General features: G+C 48.5%; 1 protein-coding gene and 1 long non-coding RNA gene across 2 annotated transcripts in view; both read left to right on the top strand.

Moving 5' to 3' along the window:
- On the top strand, positions 1 to 3377 carry LOC117869704. The gene is made up of 3 exons (XR_004643842.1): positions 1 to 64; positions 2604 to 2772; positions 3086 to 3377. It is a non-coding gene; the product is annotated as an uncharacterized LOC117869704 (long non-coding RNA).
- A 2181-nt stretch (positions 3378 to 5558) lies between these two features.
- Positions 5559 to 15135, top strand: part of LOC117869913 (natural killer cell receptor 2B4-like) — a 30715-nt gene continuing 21138 nt past the window's right edge. Inside the window, exon 1 of the mRNA XM_034757016.1 lies at positions 5559 to 6125. Within this exon, the coding sequence (XP_034612907.1) occupies positions 6077 to 6125 (49 nt within the window). The 5' untranslated portion in view covers positions 5559 to 6076. The remainder of the gene's footprint in view (positions 6126 to 15135) is intronic.

A 15135-nucleotide genomic window follows, 5' to 3' on the forward strand; every position in this document is an offset into this window, starting at 1 on the left:
TTTACAGGGACAGGAACTCAGTGAATGAAGCCAAGGCCCAAACGAGTCCCACATGGAGTGGAAGGTGAGTATAACAGACAATATCACCCTTCTCAGGGGAGCTCAGGGCAAGCAGCCCCTAACTGAGGTAACTGCCGGCCTGAGAGAGATTCTCCGGCGCCAAACCCCTCAGGGAAGCCCTGTAGAATCCCCGGGTCAAGCCGGTCCAAACTGGTCCTTCTTTACCACTGGCGCCACCACTGACCGTTAAAAAGGGCGGGAAAGACTCCAACTGCCCTTCTAGTCACATGACTCCATCCTCCATGTTGGGTCATGTAGTGGGGTGGCTGTCCCACTCCTGGAGAACGGGTTAACAGTAGCCAAGCTAGGCTGATTGGGGAAGCACCCACAGTTGTGGCCAGCTCAATTAGGGCCCAGCTGGCCCTGATAAGAGGGCTGGGGGCCAGGAGCAGGGGAGAAGTCTCGCTCTAGCCCTGGAGGGAGAAGGGTTAGCTGCCTGAGAGGAGGGTACCTGAACTGGAGCAGTGCTGGGGAATAGGGTAAGGGAGCTGGGGAGCTCCAGCCTGGTAAAACCCCAGGCTGCAGGCCTTGGTGAAGGCCTACAGAGATACTGGAGCTGCAGAGATGCAGCCTGGGAATAGGCCAAGGCAGCAGGTCCTAACCCCCTTGCCAGTGATGAGTGGCCATTGCACTGAGGCAAGGTGGGCTTAGAGGGTTCCCCTGGGAGGGGAGACCCAGAGTGTGGGGGTATTGCGGGGCAGAACCCCGAGGTAAAGGGCACCAGGGTCCGGGAGGGACACGGCACCAGCAGCAGGCAAGACACCCGCCGGCAGAGGGTGCCCCAAAGGTTGGAAAGAGCTAATGCCCAAGATGACCAGCAGGAGGCGCCGCGACGGTGAGTCTTCACTTTGCGACAGGTCACAAAATGGATGTCATACAAGCACAATAAATCATAATGGTCTACACAATACAAACACAAACTTTAGGAATTTGCCCCTAACAGTTGAGGGCCGGGGTCTCAGGACATTAGGCCCCTGTTATCTCCGGTGTGCAAGGGCCTGAGATCGGGCCCCCGGGGCACTCACATTCACGGCAAGGCCCCTTCCCGCTGGCAGTGAGGGGTCAGGGGGCTCAGTGCCAATGAGACGCTGGCCTGAGTCACTGGGAGCCGAGTGCCGGGCCGTTCCCTAGCCAGAGGCCTGGTCACAGGGATCCAGTGATGCTCAGCATGGCCGCAGCGCGGGGCGTGATGCCAGGGCAGCTGCTCAGGCCGGGAGGGAAATCCAGGGGGGTTCCAGCAGGAGGCGCTGAGCAGGGAGGATGAGGCTGACCGAGCCTGGGCCCATGTGGGCAGCCCCTGGCTTCCCCTTGCAGGTCTCCCGCTTGCTGACGAGTCCACTGATGCGAACGGCACAAGCTGCAACGGCTGCAGGTCTGAAAGCTGCAGGGGCCATTAGCAGCTGGTGCCAACCTAGCAACTCAGCCCAGCTCAGAGCAGCCCCCGGGCTGGCAGGGCGCAGCGGGCCGACGTCCACCCCAGAGCTGCTAGGGCTGGAAACCAGAAGCCTCCATGCAAATGATGTAACATGCTGATTTGCGTATTTTCTGACTATGCAACCTCCTTTGCATAACTCCCTCCACTGCCAAAGATCCCTCCCATGCCCCTCCTCCCTCTGCAGTGCCCCCCCCCCCCATCCCCGGTATCCCTACATCCTCCCATCCCTGTTCTCTTTCCTGTGTCCCCATACTCTCTGGCTGGCTCCTCCCCCCGCCAGCACTCTCCAGCTCGTCCCCTTTCCAGTCAAGTTTCCTCAAGTCCTTGCCCCAATGTAAAAATGTCTCTCCCCAATTCCCCCCCAGCCTGGTCGGTCAGCCGGAAATCTAAGCTCATCTGAACGTCCACCAGCAGGGAGAGCATTTGGAGTAGGCATTAAGGGGACAGCAAAGTAAAGTAAAGGGAACCAGTTCCCATTTGGGCCCTGTACTCTGCCCTCCCCCCGCCCCCACCCACACACACATGCACACACACACTGTTTGCACCCATCCCTGGGTCAGTGGTTCGCTTGTGTCTCTGGGCTCTGGTTTGTACTGGTAGAAATGGCTTTTCTAAATGGCTGTTCACAGCCCGTCCCTGCTCCATGAGGCGGGCTGGCTAGTATCACCCCACTGGATGCACGCACCCTCTGGCATCGGGGTAAAACACTTCCAGGGATTGCTGGATGCTCCGTTTTCCCCATCTGCCCCCCTGTAGCATTTTCATTGGTAGCCTGATTTCCTCTCTCATGACTGGGGTGCAGAGGGGCCACTGCAGACGTACGATCCCAACATACTTTTCTAAGTTTGTCGGCATTTTGCAGCCTCCTCTGGGGTGGAATGGGCCAGTTGTGTAACGGCCACTCTGCACCAGTAAACAGTGTTTAGGGGCGAGGACGCCGCCACTGAATCTAATTAAACTGGAGGGGAATGCAGGGCACCAATGTAATTCACCCACACCTGGATTTAGCCCCAGGCCCAACACCTCGACTGTAGCAAAGTGTCCTGGGATCCTTAGACAGGACCAACAGCACTAAATAGCAGAACCTCGCCCTCTGCCCACGAAACAGAAATCCTCGGTGAGAACACGACAGATTTAGCAATGGCTAAAAATGCAGCAGTGAAACTACGGAGCTGGGCCAGCGTCAGTGTAAACCCCCGAGCCCGGTGACAGCTGCTGCCCGAGACCTTTCTTCACAGGCTGTACCCAGAGCGAGGGAGCAACATTCACTTCCTTGGGTGAGTCGTACCCCGCAGAGGGGGCTCTGTTCTCTGCCTTGTCCCCCGCCCCCACCATCAACACGGAGTGCCCCTACAGTCAGTCAGTATCTAGAGGGCCAATGTAGGCTGGTGCCAAAGATCGCCCTAGCATTTGCTCTCGTAAGGTTAATGCATCCATCACCCTGAGAAGCTTGTCTACATGGCGAGTTATTCTGGAATAGCTGTTCCTGATTAACTCCATGTACGGCTGCTCTTATTCCTGATTATCTTAATCCATTTAGGAAGTGCATTAAACTAAAGTGCTTTAAATTCACACCCTATCTTATTCCAGATGAACTTTCATGTGTAGACAACCCTAAAAACGACTGTAATCCTCAACGCTCACCAAACGCAGAAACACAGAACTTTGTAATGTCATCATGGCCTGATCCACTGTCAACGTAGAGGAAATAGAAGCTTCTGAACGACTCCTTAAAAGGACTAATCAGCAGTGAGAGATCCTCTGGGTGAAAGCGACTCTGCTGGTAAAGTGAGGGTTTGCAAGTGCACATCTTCCCTCCTCGCGAAGGTTAAAAGCCAAAGTTCCTCTGCCGAGTCAAGTGAGAACATCCCCCTGACTTCTCCATGTGTCTTTGGCCTCTTAGCTAGTTGTAACAGGACTGAGCCCTCCGCCATTGCAGCCACTTCTATTACTTTGTGGCCTGGTGGTCCACAAATACCAGGAGCCGGGTGGTGGGTAACGGGTTAATGGATTGCAGAGCTTGTTGGGGAAGTGTGGGGTAAAATGGGAACATGTCAATAGCCTGGAATTTAGAACCACGGAGAGGCGTTCGGTAGCCCGGGAGAAGGAGGTCTCTGTATCAGTGGAACAGGTAGTATGAACGTCCCACAAACCTGACTTTGAGTGACCCGCTGACTTCAATGTGTAAGGTTAGGCATTTGGTTAGGGGGCTTGCTGGACTGGGGCCAGAGGGCTCATCGCCTTTACAGGATAGAGCCCTTAGCCTCCCCCAGATCTACTGACCCTGATCTCCTGAAGTGCAAGGGAGGGTAAGTGCAGGTGTAACTTACATGAAGCCCTTAAATAGCCCCCATCCCTGATTTAACGCTGTTGCCTTGACCTGTAAGCAGAGGTGAAAGGAAGCCAGTACGGCATACTGGTAAAAAAGTGGCCGCCGGTACACAGACAACCGTACCCGCAGGGCCACTTATTGGGGTGGGAGGGAGGAAGAAGGGGCAGCCCAGAGCCTCCCCCCCGCCCTTGCCCAGGACCTGCATACCGGTAAGTCTGTTAAGTTACTTTCACCCCTGCCTGTAAGTGACAGTCCTGGACACAGGAGGCGGCGTTAAGTAAGTGCTAAATGGGGTTATGAATGTCAGCAGGGGAATAAAAACAACAAGGAGTCTGGTGGCACCTTAAAGACTAATAGATTTATTTGGGCATAAGCTTTCGTGAGTAAAAACCTCACTTCTTCGGATGCAAGGGGAATGGGTCTTCTTTAGAGCCCCTTCAGACACAGGACCCTACATCTTCCATGGTTTGGCCTGTGGGAGGCAGCGAGACGCTGACCAGCAGGCATATGCTGCGGTGGGGAAAATCCCACCCATCGTGGCTTTATAACTTACTTCCTCCAGTCTATTTTCCTCTGTGGTCCAGCCCAAGGTAAGCAGGTGCGATCGCCACAAGAAGTGTGAAACTGCATGGGGAAACAATCTCTCCCTTTTCAGAAAATGAGAATATTAGCTGTATAAAAATTAGGGGAGGGGTTGAGGACACTTGAATAGGCTAAGACAGGCAATGGGGTTGATCAGGGAATAGGATGCCTGGATTAGTCGCTAAAGGCCTGCTCCTACTGAAGTGAATGGGAACTCTGCCATTGACATCAGGGGTCCCGGGACCCAGTCCTGCAAAAACTGCTGCATGGGCTTCATTGTATGCACTGTGAGGAGTCCCACTGCAGTGCACTGAGCTAGGTGCAGAGGCCGTTGCAGACTGAAATCAGCGAGCTCTGACACTCTGCACCAGCTAAAACCATCCTCCCTGCTGTGCATAAAGTGAAGAGTGTGCATAAGTCTTTTCAGGATTGGGGCCTCGGGGGGGACTGAAATGATGGTGCCGCTGGAGGTGAAAGGCCCCGCTCTGCCCTACACACTCTTGCTCTAAAACATTCTTCATCGGGGCAACAGGATGAATTCTCACTTGGTCGGGGTTTGGTAGGTGGTAGCATGGGCCAGCAAAATAAGATTTGGGACCTCTGGGTTCCGGTCCTGGCTCTGCCATAGACCTGCTGCGTGTGTTTGGTCAAGTCACTGCCCTTCTCTGTGCCTCAGTTTCCCCATCTGTAAAATAGGAAAATGTTACTTACCTCGGGCCCTGAGCCTTTGGAAACTGGGTCTATAATAGCCTGAATTTGTCAGCCTTCAAACCACGCTGGAAGACGCATCTTGTTCAAGCAGATGGGTTATTGCTAGAAGTGGTGGAGATTCTGGGCAGGTAAATTAATTTCGGGTGATACCGATGCTGTCGCTGGGTTCTTTCATTTGATCTTGGGTCTGTTTATAAATGATATGTGTATTTTAAGATAGTTGGGGAGCCCGGAGTATCACAATCTTCTATTACAGGGAAGTAAAAACTGAAATAAATAAATAAAGTTTCAGAGTAACAGCCGTGTTAGTCTGTATCCGCAAAAAGAAGAACAGGAGTACTTGTGGCACCTTAGAGACTAACAAATTTATTAGAGCATAAGCTTTCGTGGACTACAGCCCACTTCTTCGGATGCATATAGAATGGAACATATAATGAGCTTTCTTGGTAAAGTATTTTGTAGTTTGCAACTGAAAAACCCAGTTACAATGGGAAGCAATTTCTTTCCAGCTCTTCTCAAGTCACATCTACCCTCCTACTGGAACTAGTTCTTCCCCATTCCTGCTCCCCGAGCTTTTTTTAGTCACTTCTCCTGCAAACTCTGTCTGGATTGGAAGCGGCGAGCAGCAAAGTGCTTGCAAATAGCACGGCTCAGTTTGGTTGCTAGCGTTTGTGCTGGGGGCTTTAAAAGGAAGCTGGGAGGATATGGCGCGTAGGCTTTTCTAAGCAGAGCGGTCAATGTTCTGTTGTGAAATGACAGGACTCGCTGCAGAGAAACCACACGGAGCAGAGGAAGTCGTTGACCGACAGTCTCGAAGGAGTCTCTTTGCTGTCACTCGCTGTCAGAAATTCGCCTCCGCTGTCATCTCGGGGTGTCAAGAGCAGGGAGGGTGACATGAAATATTCCAGCTATTAACAGCGACCGGTGCAGCTGATTCTCTCTTCTGGAACCAGATCATGAGGATCTCCTTGTGTTTGCTGCTTTTCTCTGTGGTACACGGTGGAGGTATGCAGTGTTAATTTTTACATCAGGTTCGAGGGAACCCCGTTAACTCACCAGTCGTGTCACCAAGTCTGTGCAACAGACAGGAGGGGGGGCTACATGGCTTAAGAGCTGAGTTGTAGGCTGCAGAACGCTTCACCTCAAGGGTGCCACCCCAGCTTGGTGGCCATGCAATAAGCTTGCGGGGGTCTCAGTCCCAAATGGACGAGCCTCCTAGGCACAAAACACCCACTGAAGCTGGGTCTGGTTATCTCCCCTTGTTGGCACCTCAGAAGAACAGTCCAGGGCCAAAGGCACGGCTCCGCTCCCTCAGCCCCGGAGCAGGAGAGGGGGAAATGGACGGGAAGGGAGAAGAGGGTCTGGTCTTTTAGCTTGATGGTGGAGCAGTGCAAAGAGAACGGGAGTGCAGGCAAAAAACTGTCCCTTTGCATTTTAATTTTCTTTATAGCTCTGCAATGAGCCATGGGGATAATTACAGAGCAGCACCTGGGCAAAGGACAAATTGTGGGAGTCGACTTTAACCCCATTCTAGAGCGTGATCGAGAGACAATCTATTATACATCTATACCAATTCCTGGAGCCTGTCCTCAGGTGGGGTAAATCAGCATAGCTGTATTTACTTCAGTGGAACGATGCCGACTTACAAGTGGGGAGAATCTGGCCTCTTGGTTTAGCTAAGCTCCGCCGTGGGCTTGAAATGCACCATTTGCAAACACGTATATAGAAAAAAAGCTGCCCGAATGTTTGCAAACAGCAGCTAATCAGAAGGTGCACCCGGGTTCATTCGAAACTGCGAGTTGAGTTTGGCGAGTTGTTTGCGCTTGGGTTTTCACACCGTTGAAACAGCTCTGCCGTGGAATAACAGACCTGAATTGCACAGACACAACAACTTTCTTAAACTCTGGGGACAACACTGGGGCTAAAGTCACTGGCCTAAATCTTCCCAAGTGACGAGTGATTGGGATGCTTCAATTTCTAGAGGCCTTCAAGGGATCTGTCCTGAGCAACCCAGCTCCCTTTGAGGGGTCTCGAGTCGGGCCAGGGATAGCCACTCACTCTTAAAATTCAGGCTGATTCGTATCATGCTGTCAGCTCGCCTGGGGCTCTGCACACCATTTTGTGTCATGGCCACAGAGGGGAATGTTTTCAAAAGCACCTAAACCCCACTGGCTTTCAATAAAACTTAAGGACCAGATTTTCAAAGGTGTTTAGGTGCCTAAAGATGCAGATAGGTGCCTACAAGAATTTTCAAAATCACCCTGGCTCCTAACTCACATAGGCACTTAGGTGCTTTTGAAAATCCCACTCGGGCACCTCAGCACCTATGGGAGTTAGATGCCTAGGGGGATTTTCAAAGTCACCGTGGTACCTAGCTATATCTTTAGGTGCCTAAGTACTTTGGTGCTCTGGCCCTAAGTGCCTAAGTCACTTTTGAAAATGGGACCTAGGTTCCTAACTCACTTGAGTGCTTCGGAAAATGTTACCCTGAGTCTATTTGTGTTGCAACATTTTTGGAAAACGCTGCCTTGTGTTCTAGCTCCCCCGTGACACGAGGCTGTCTGTAGGCTCCCAGGGCACTGTCTACCCATCTGGGACAATGCTGATTTACTTCAATAGCAAGATGTGGACGGGGCTTTATACTCTGGGGTGATTTGGGTGGGTGGGCTGGCGAGAGATACGCTGCAGGCATGACTCCAAAGTGGGCTGATCTCTGAAGACTGGGTGGTGTAGCAGGCTGGTATGGGAACGCAGAACCTTTCCCCGGTTCAGATCCGGTGCAGGTCTGTAATGACAGACAGCTATCGTCAGCTGGAAGCTGTTTGGTGGGGTGCATCGCAAGAAATGCTCTCAGCCCACTTCTCAGAGTGCACATCGCAGCGTTGTGCCCCAGTCCTAGTAGAGAGACCAAAGAGAGCCTGAAAACTTAACCATCCCTCTCACTCCTCCATGCTGATCCCTTTAGGGCAGGTCTGTGGGGGAGCATGGGGCGAGCTTGCCTTACCTCTGCTGAATCAGCCCTGTGGGAGCCTGTTCGATAGTCCTTCCATTGGATCAGGGTCTGGATTAACAGAGGATCTGGCAAATGATTCGAGTGAACAGATGCGGTTTAAACAACACCCTGTCAGCCAGTTCCTGCTCCCAGTGACACCAGTGTGAATGGTGGAGTCACTGGATTTACAGCAGAATTCAGCCCAGTGTCCCTGCAATGTGTGTCTGTTACTATGCCTTGTTCTGCACCAGGGTGCGTGCTTGGGGCTGTGCAGACAAACCGAAATGCCTTATGTGCTCTGAGCCAGAGAGTTCAGCTACTAAAGTGGAGAACCTCCGCTGGGGACAACTGAAATCGCCTGAGGGATTTCCTTGGAGCTGTGTCAACTGACACCCACGGAGGATCTGGCCCTTAAAGTATTAGACACGGCACAAGGGAGAACAACAAGATAATAGAGGAAGGGGAGCAAAGATAAGATCTTGCCGTTACAACAGTTAGTTGTGTCCAATACAGATGGTACCTACTACACACACTGTACCTATACAGGGCACGGGGCTCAGTTCTCCTCTCACTTTTGCACTAGTCTGACTTCACAGGGGTTGCTCCCGATTCACACGGGAGTCAATGAGAAGCGAATCAGGCTGGATGTGATCCTCAGCAGCTGTAAATCCATTGAAGCCAGCAGTGCTATGCCAGTTTACACCAGCTGAGGGGCTGACCCGCTGTCTTTAATCTGGTGTGTGTGTGTGTGTGTGTGTGGGGGGGGAATACATCTTAAAAAGAACTGTTCAGTCCCAGAAACAGGACATGTTTCTAAAAAGCCGTGGTTGGCAAGGGTTAACTACAGCCTGGCAAGCAGCCCTTGCTCCGGTGATGATTTGGTAAAAGATTAGAACAGAACCTTACTTGAAAACTGAATTCCCATTGGCCTGGCTGTTCACACCATCCCCCAAGTTGCAATTAAACAACAACAGGTTGGGTTAGGGTGGCCCCATGGGTAGGGCCCTACCAAATTCACAGACAATTTTGGTCAATTTCACGGTCGTAAGATTTAAAAAAATCGTAACTTTCATGATTTCAGCGATTTAAATCTGAAATGTCACGGTGTTGTCATGAAGGCGCTGCCTTCAGAGATGGGTGGTCAGAAAGCTGCAGCTGCTGGCCAGGAGCCCAGCTCTGAAGGCAGCGCTGCCACCAGCAGCAGCGCAGAAGTAGGGATGGCATAGTAGGGCGTTGTCACCCTTACTTCTGTGCTGGGGCCGTGGTCAGCAGCCGTCACTCTCTGGCTGCCCAGCTCTGAAGGCAGCGCAGAAGTAAGGGTGGCAATACTGCGACCCCCCCCTAAAATAATCTTGCGACTCCCGGCAACTCCCTCTTGCGTCAGGATCCCCAATTTGAGAAACGCTGGTCTCCCCTGTGAAATTTGGGCAGAAGATAAATATTCAACCTGGAGAAATGCAGCTAATGTACCTAGGGTGTAAAACAAGAATCCCAACCAACTAAATGTAGTTCGTATTGAATAGAATTCAATAGAATTGTGGACCATACAAGGAGGTTTCTTAAAGCGGCAGCAAAGGGGGTCTCAGATTGTAATGTCTAACAATTGGGAATATCCCCTTAAATCCAGGGGTACAGTGGAGTTGAAGAAATTAATCTTCCCCTTCCTTCCTTTCTCAGTCATTGTGGATAGCAGCCATTTCCCCCCGTCAATCAGGCCTGTAACCTAAGACAGTGTTTTCCCCAGGAATTGGGGGGGATGGGAGGTGTTCGAATTTACAGGGGGTGGGGGTCAGGGCCGATAGGGGGTAAGACCGTGAGGGTGAAGGGGGGCTGTATGGCACCATAGTAAAAACTGAAAAATGTTTCATGACCATTTTATTAGATTTAACTCATGTTTTAAAATCATCACACAAATTAAAGTTGGCTACTCAAGCCTTCTATGAAGCACGACATCTACATCCTTCTTGGTTTCTTGTTATAATTTGCACAACTCTGTTAATGCACTTCTTGAATGCATTGCGTTCATCTTTGGTGGCTTCTTGTGTGTCCGGTATTTCCATTCCTTCAATTGATATGGTCATTAGTTCATTCACAGGATCAGGCAGAAGGCGACTTCTTTCAGAACACAAAATTCTTTTCCATGATGAAAAAGAACGCTCCACTGTAGCTGTTGTGACTGGGAGTAGCAAGAGATGAATTCCTACTTCTTTCATCCCAGGAAACAGAGCACAAAGATCGGGTCGAGCCACGAGTGATGATAAAAAAGAAGTTGTAGTCAAATCTTCATTCCTTCGTCGTATGATATTCCACTCTGTGTTCAACTTCTCTATTCTGTCCTGAGCACATGGCAGCCCCGTTGCTGGTAGTGCCTCACTCCACTCAACTGTTTGTGTTTTATAGGACAGGGATCTGTAAAAGCTACGTAGAGGTTGAGTAGAATCTAGAAGTCGCTGTTGTAGATTTTTAAGAATCAAGTCTGTGTACTTTTTCAGTTGCCTTAACAAACACTTCTTGTCCTCCTCACTTAAGGATTCAATATAAATGCCTTCATTAGTCAACTTCTGGACTGAAGTCTTTGCTTCTTCCAGTACTTTTTCAATGGATAGCTCTCTGATTGCAAATTTTCTGAGCGTGGTGAGAGAGTTCTTCACTTTTTCAACTGTTGAGTCTTTCACTGTTGCACCACATCCTTCTAGCCAGTCAGTTGAGTTTCTTGCAGAAAGATAGTGAGCATTTGCTGGTCTTGTTCAGAACCAGTGTTCAACTTCAGGATGAACAAATGACAATGCACTTACCACACACGACAAACTGTAGGCCAATGTTATCTCTTGCTTAAATAGATAACAGCCATCCTGGCTGGGATGATTTAGTTGGGAATTGGTCCTGCTTTGAGCAGGGGGTTGGACTAGATGACCTCTTGAGGTCCCTTCCAACCCTGATATTCTATGATTCTATTCTATGATGCCACAGCCTCATTAACGCTCACTGGCGTTGTCCTTGGTCAGTGGAGATCAGGATTCAGAGGTGCTTTCACATGAGATCACCTCCCAGGTTGGGGCAAGAAGGCACCTTGCTCGTTCCTCCAGCTGCTCACTGTTTGTTCTGGCCACTGTTGTTCATTGTGCCACCGTTCACTCCATCGCTCTGTTGCCAATGACCCTGCGCTGTCACCTTCTGCTGCCACCTGCCACTGTGACCTCTGTGAGTTGGTCTCTTGAGGTTCCACCAGCTCTGTGATTTCAGCTGAGCTCTCAGTGGGGGAATCTCACTGCTAGTGCAGACTGGGCTGTCTCTTCCACAGAAACACTGTCCCATAGTAGGTCTAAGGACTTAGACCTGATTATCCGTGATTTCAGTTACAAAAGACTATCTATGGAGCTTAATCAGCTCTGTCTTTAAACAGTGGAGAGGGTCTAATAGTACTTGTGACTCAGGCAGACCCTCAAGCAAAACACCTGTCCCCACCCTCTCTCTTCATGTCCTTAATCAGCACAGGCTAAGGACAGTTCTACTGCCCTTTACTCATACAATAAGAATAACATTTCATTAACACCCGCATTCAAATGATTTGTAACCCAACCCAGGCCAAAATCTATCCCTTGGGCAGCACAGCTCTGTTTGCTGGACGCCTGGGTAGATTAGGTGTGACTGTAAATACAATGACAGGTTTCAGAGTAACAGCCGTGTTAGTCTGTATCCGCAAAAAGAAGAACAGGAGTACTTGTGGCACCTTAGAGACTAACAAATTTATTAGAGCATAAGCTTCCGTGGACTACAGCCCACTTCTTTGGATGCAATCTGGCCCTGAAGCCTTTTCCCCCAGCCTCAGCTCATCACTAGCTGTCAGGGAGAGCTCATTTAGAGTTTGCTTACTAATCATCATTTGAAATGATTGGGTTGGCCAACAGCACCGGAATGAATGTCATAAAAAACAAGAGCTGTGTAAAGAAGCTAGTCTATGTTCGTACTTTTCAAATCTATGATACTTTTTCAAATACACGTATTTTATCATACACTATATATGCTTTTAAAGTGTGTATTAATGTTTCAATTTCAATTCAAATTTCCAAACAATCACTAAATTGGCAACACTGCATGTAACTAGTTCACAAAACTGGGGTGGGGGGTTGGGGAAATTCAGGGGGGGTGTAGGGAAATCCCTGCCTAAGCATCATCTTCAACTCTGCAGAGCATCACATCCAGCCTGGGCCCTACCAAATTCATGGTCCCTTTTGGTCAATTTCACGGTGTTGTAACTGTAGGGATCCTGACCCAAAATGGGGTTGTGGGATGGTTGACAGGTTATTGTAGGGAGGTCACCCTTACTTCTGCGCTGCTGCTGGTGGTGACGCTGCCTTCCGAGCTTAGCGGCTGCAGAGCGGCAGCTGTCGTGAATTTGGTAGGGCCTATAGAATAACACCCAGCCTTTCCTCCCCATCAATACAGCTGCAACTCTCTGCCAGGCTCTCCTCACTCATGCTGAGCAAATCATTAATTTTTTTGGTTCAGTGGCTGATCTGAAAAAAGAGAGAAAAAATGAGGAGCTTAGTTAAACAGAAAATAAAGGGTACAGCGCCAAAAGTGAAATCTCTGCAAGCTGCATGGAAACTTTTTAAAGACACCATAAAAGAGGCTCAACTTAAATGTATCCCCCAAATTAAAAACATAGTAAGAGAACCAAAAAAGAGCCACCGTGGCTAAACAACAAAGTCAAAGAAGCAGTGAGAGGAAAAAAGGCATCCTTTAAAAGTGGAAGTTAAATCCTAGTGAGGAAAATAGAAAGGAGCATAAACGTTGGCAAATGAAGTGTAAAAATACAATTAGGAAGGCCAAAAAGGAATTTGAGGAACAGTTAGCCAAAGACTCATAAAGTAATATCAAATTTTTTTTAAGTACATGAGAAACAGGAAGCCTGCTAAACAACCAGTGGGGCCACTAGATGATCGAGGTGCTAAAGAAGCACTCAAGGAGAATAAGACCATTGCGGAGAAACTAAATGAATTCTTTGCATCGGTCTTCATGGCTGAGGATGTGAGGGAGATTCCCAAACCTGAGCCATTCTTTTTAGGTGACAGATCTGAGGAACTGTCCCAGATTGTGGTATCATTAGAGGAGGTTTGGGAACAAATTGATAAATTAAACAGCAATAAGTCACCAGGACCAGATGAACAACGAGGAGTCCGGTGGCACCTTAAAGACTAACAGATTTATTTGGGCATAAGCTTTCGTGGGTAAAAGTCTTACTTTTTTCAGAAGTGGTTTTTTACCCATGAAAGCTTATGCCCAAATAAATCTGTTAGTCTTTAAGGTGCCATTGGACTCCTTGTTGTTTCTGTGGATACAGACTAACACGGCTACCCCCTGATACAGGACCTGATGGTATTCACCCAGAAGTTCTGAAGGAACTCAAATGTGAAATTGCAGAACTACTAACTGTAGTCTGTAACCTATCATTTAAATCAGCTTCTGTACCAGATGACTGGAGGATAGCTAATGTGATGCCAATTTTTAAAAAGGGCTCCAGAGGTGATCCCGGCAATTACAGGCCTGTAAGCCTGACTTCAGTACCGGGCAAACTGGTTGAAACTATAATAAAGAACAATATTGTCAGACATATAGATGAACATAATTTGTTGAGGAAGAATCAACATGGTTTTAGTAAAGGGAAATCATGCCTCACCAATCTACTAGAATTCTATGAGGGGGTCAACAAGCATGTGGACCAAAGGGATCCAGTGGATATCGGTTTTAGAGTAGCAGCCATGTTAGTCTATATCCGCAAAAAGAACAGTAGTACTTGTAGCACCTTAGAGACTAACAAATTTATTTGAACATAAGCTTTCGTGGGCTACAGCCCACTTCTTCGGATGCATAGAATGGAACATATAGTAAGGAGATACATATACACGTACAGAGAACATGAAAAGGTGGGAGTTGCCCTACCAACTCTAAGAGGCTAATTAATTAAGATGAGCTATTATCAGCAGGAGAAAAAAAAATGTGTAGTGACAATGACAAGAAGATGTGAGGATACTTAACATGGGGAAATAGATTCAATGTGTGTAATGGCTCAGCCATTCCCAGTCTCTATTCAAGCCTAAATTGATGGTATCTAGTTTGCATATTAATTCAAGTTCAGTTTTTTTGCTTCGGCAGTTAGGTCGGCAGTCTGAGCGGCTTTTTTTTTTTGCTTGGGGTGGCAAACGTGGTAGAGCCGGCCCTCTATATATCTCCTTACTATATGTTCCATTCTGTGCATCCAATGAAGTGGGCTGTAGCCCACGAAAGCTTATGCTCAAATAAATTTGTTAGTCTCTAAGGTGCCACAAGTACTCCTGTTCTTTTTAGTGGATATAGTGTAGTTCGATTTTCAGAAAGCCTTTGACAAGGTCCCTCCCCAAAGGCTCTTACGCAAAGTAAGCTGCTGCTCTCATGGTTTGGTAACTGGTTAAAAGATAGGAAACAAAGGGTAGGAATAAATGGTCAGTTTTCAGAATGGAGAGAGGTAAATAGTGGTGTTCCCCAAGGGATCTGTTCTGGGACCAGTCCTATTCAACATATTCATAAATGATCTGGATAAAGGGGTAAACAGTGAGGTGGCAAAATTTGCAGATGATACAAAATTACTAAAGATAGTTAAGAAAGACCCAGGCATACTGCAAAGAGCTACAAAAGGATCTCTCAAAACTGGCTGACTGGGCAACAAAATGGCAGATGAAATTTAATGTTGATAAATGCAAAGTAATGCACATTGGAAAGCATAATCCCAACTATATATATAAAATGATGGGGTCTAAATTAGCTGTTACCACTAAAGAAAGAGATCTTGGAATCATTGTGGATAGTTCTCTGAAAACATCCACTCAATGTGCAGCGGCAGTCAAAAAAGCAAACAGAATGCTGGGAATCATTAAGAAAGGGATAGATAATAAGACAGAAAATATCATATTGCCTCTATATAAATCCATGGTACACCCACATCTTGAATACTGTGTGCAGATGTGGTCGCCCCATCTCAAAAAA

The sequence above is a fragment of the Trachemys scripta genome, chromosome 24 (genome assembly GCF_013100865.1).
Source record: "Trachemys scripta elegans isolate TJP31775 chromosome 24, CAS_Tse_1.0, whole genome shotgun sequence".
Taxonomy (NCBI): domain Eukaryota; kingdom Metazoa; phylum Chordata; order Testudines; family Emydidae; genus Trachemys; species Trachemys scripta.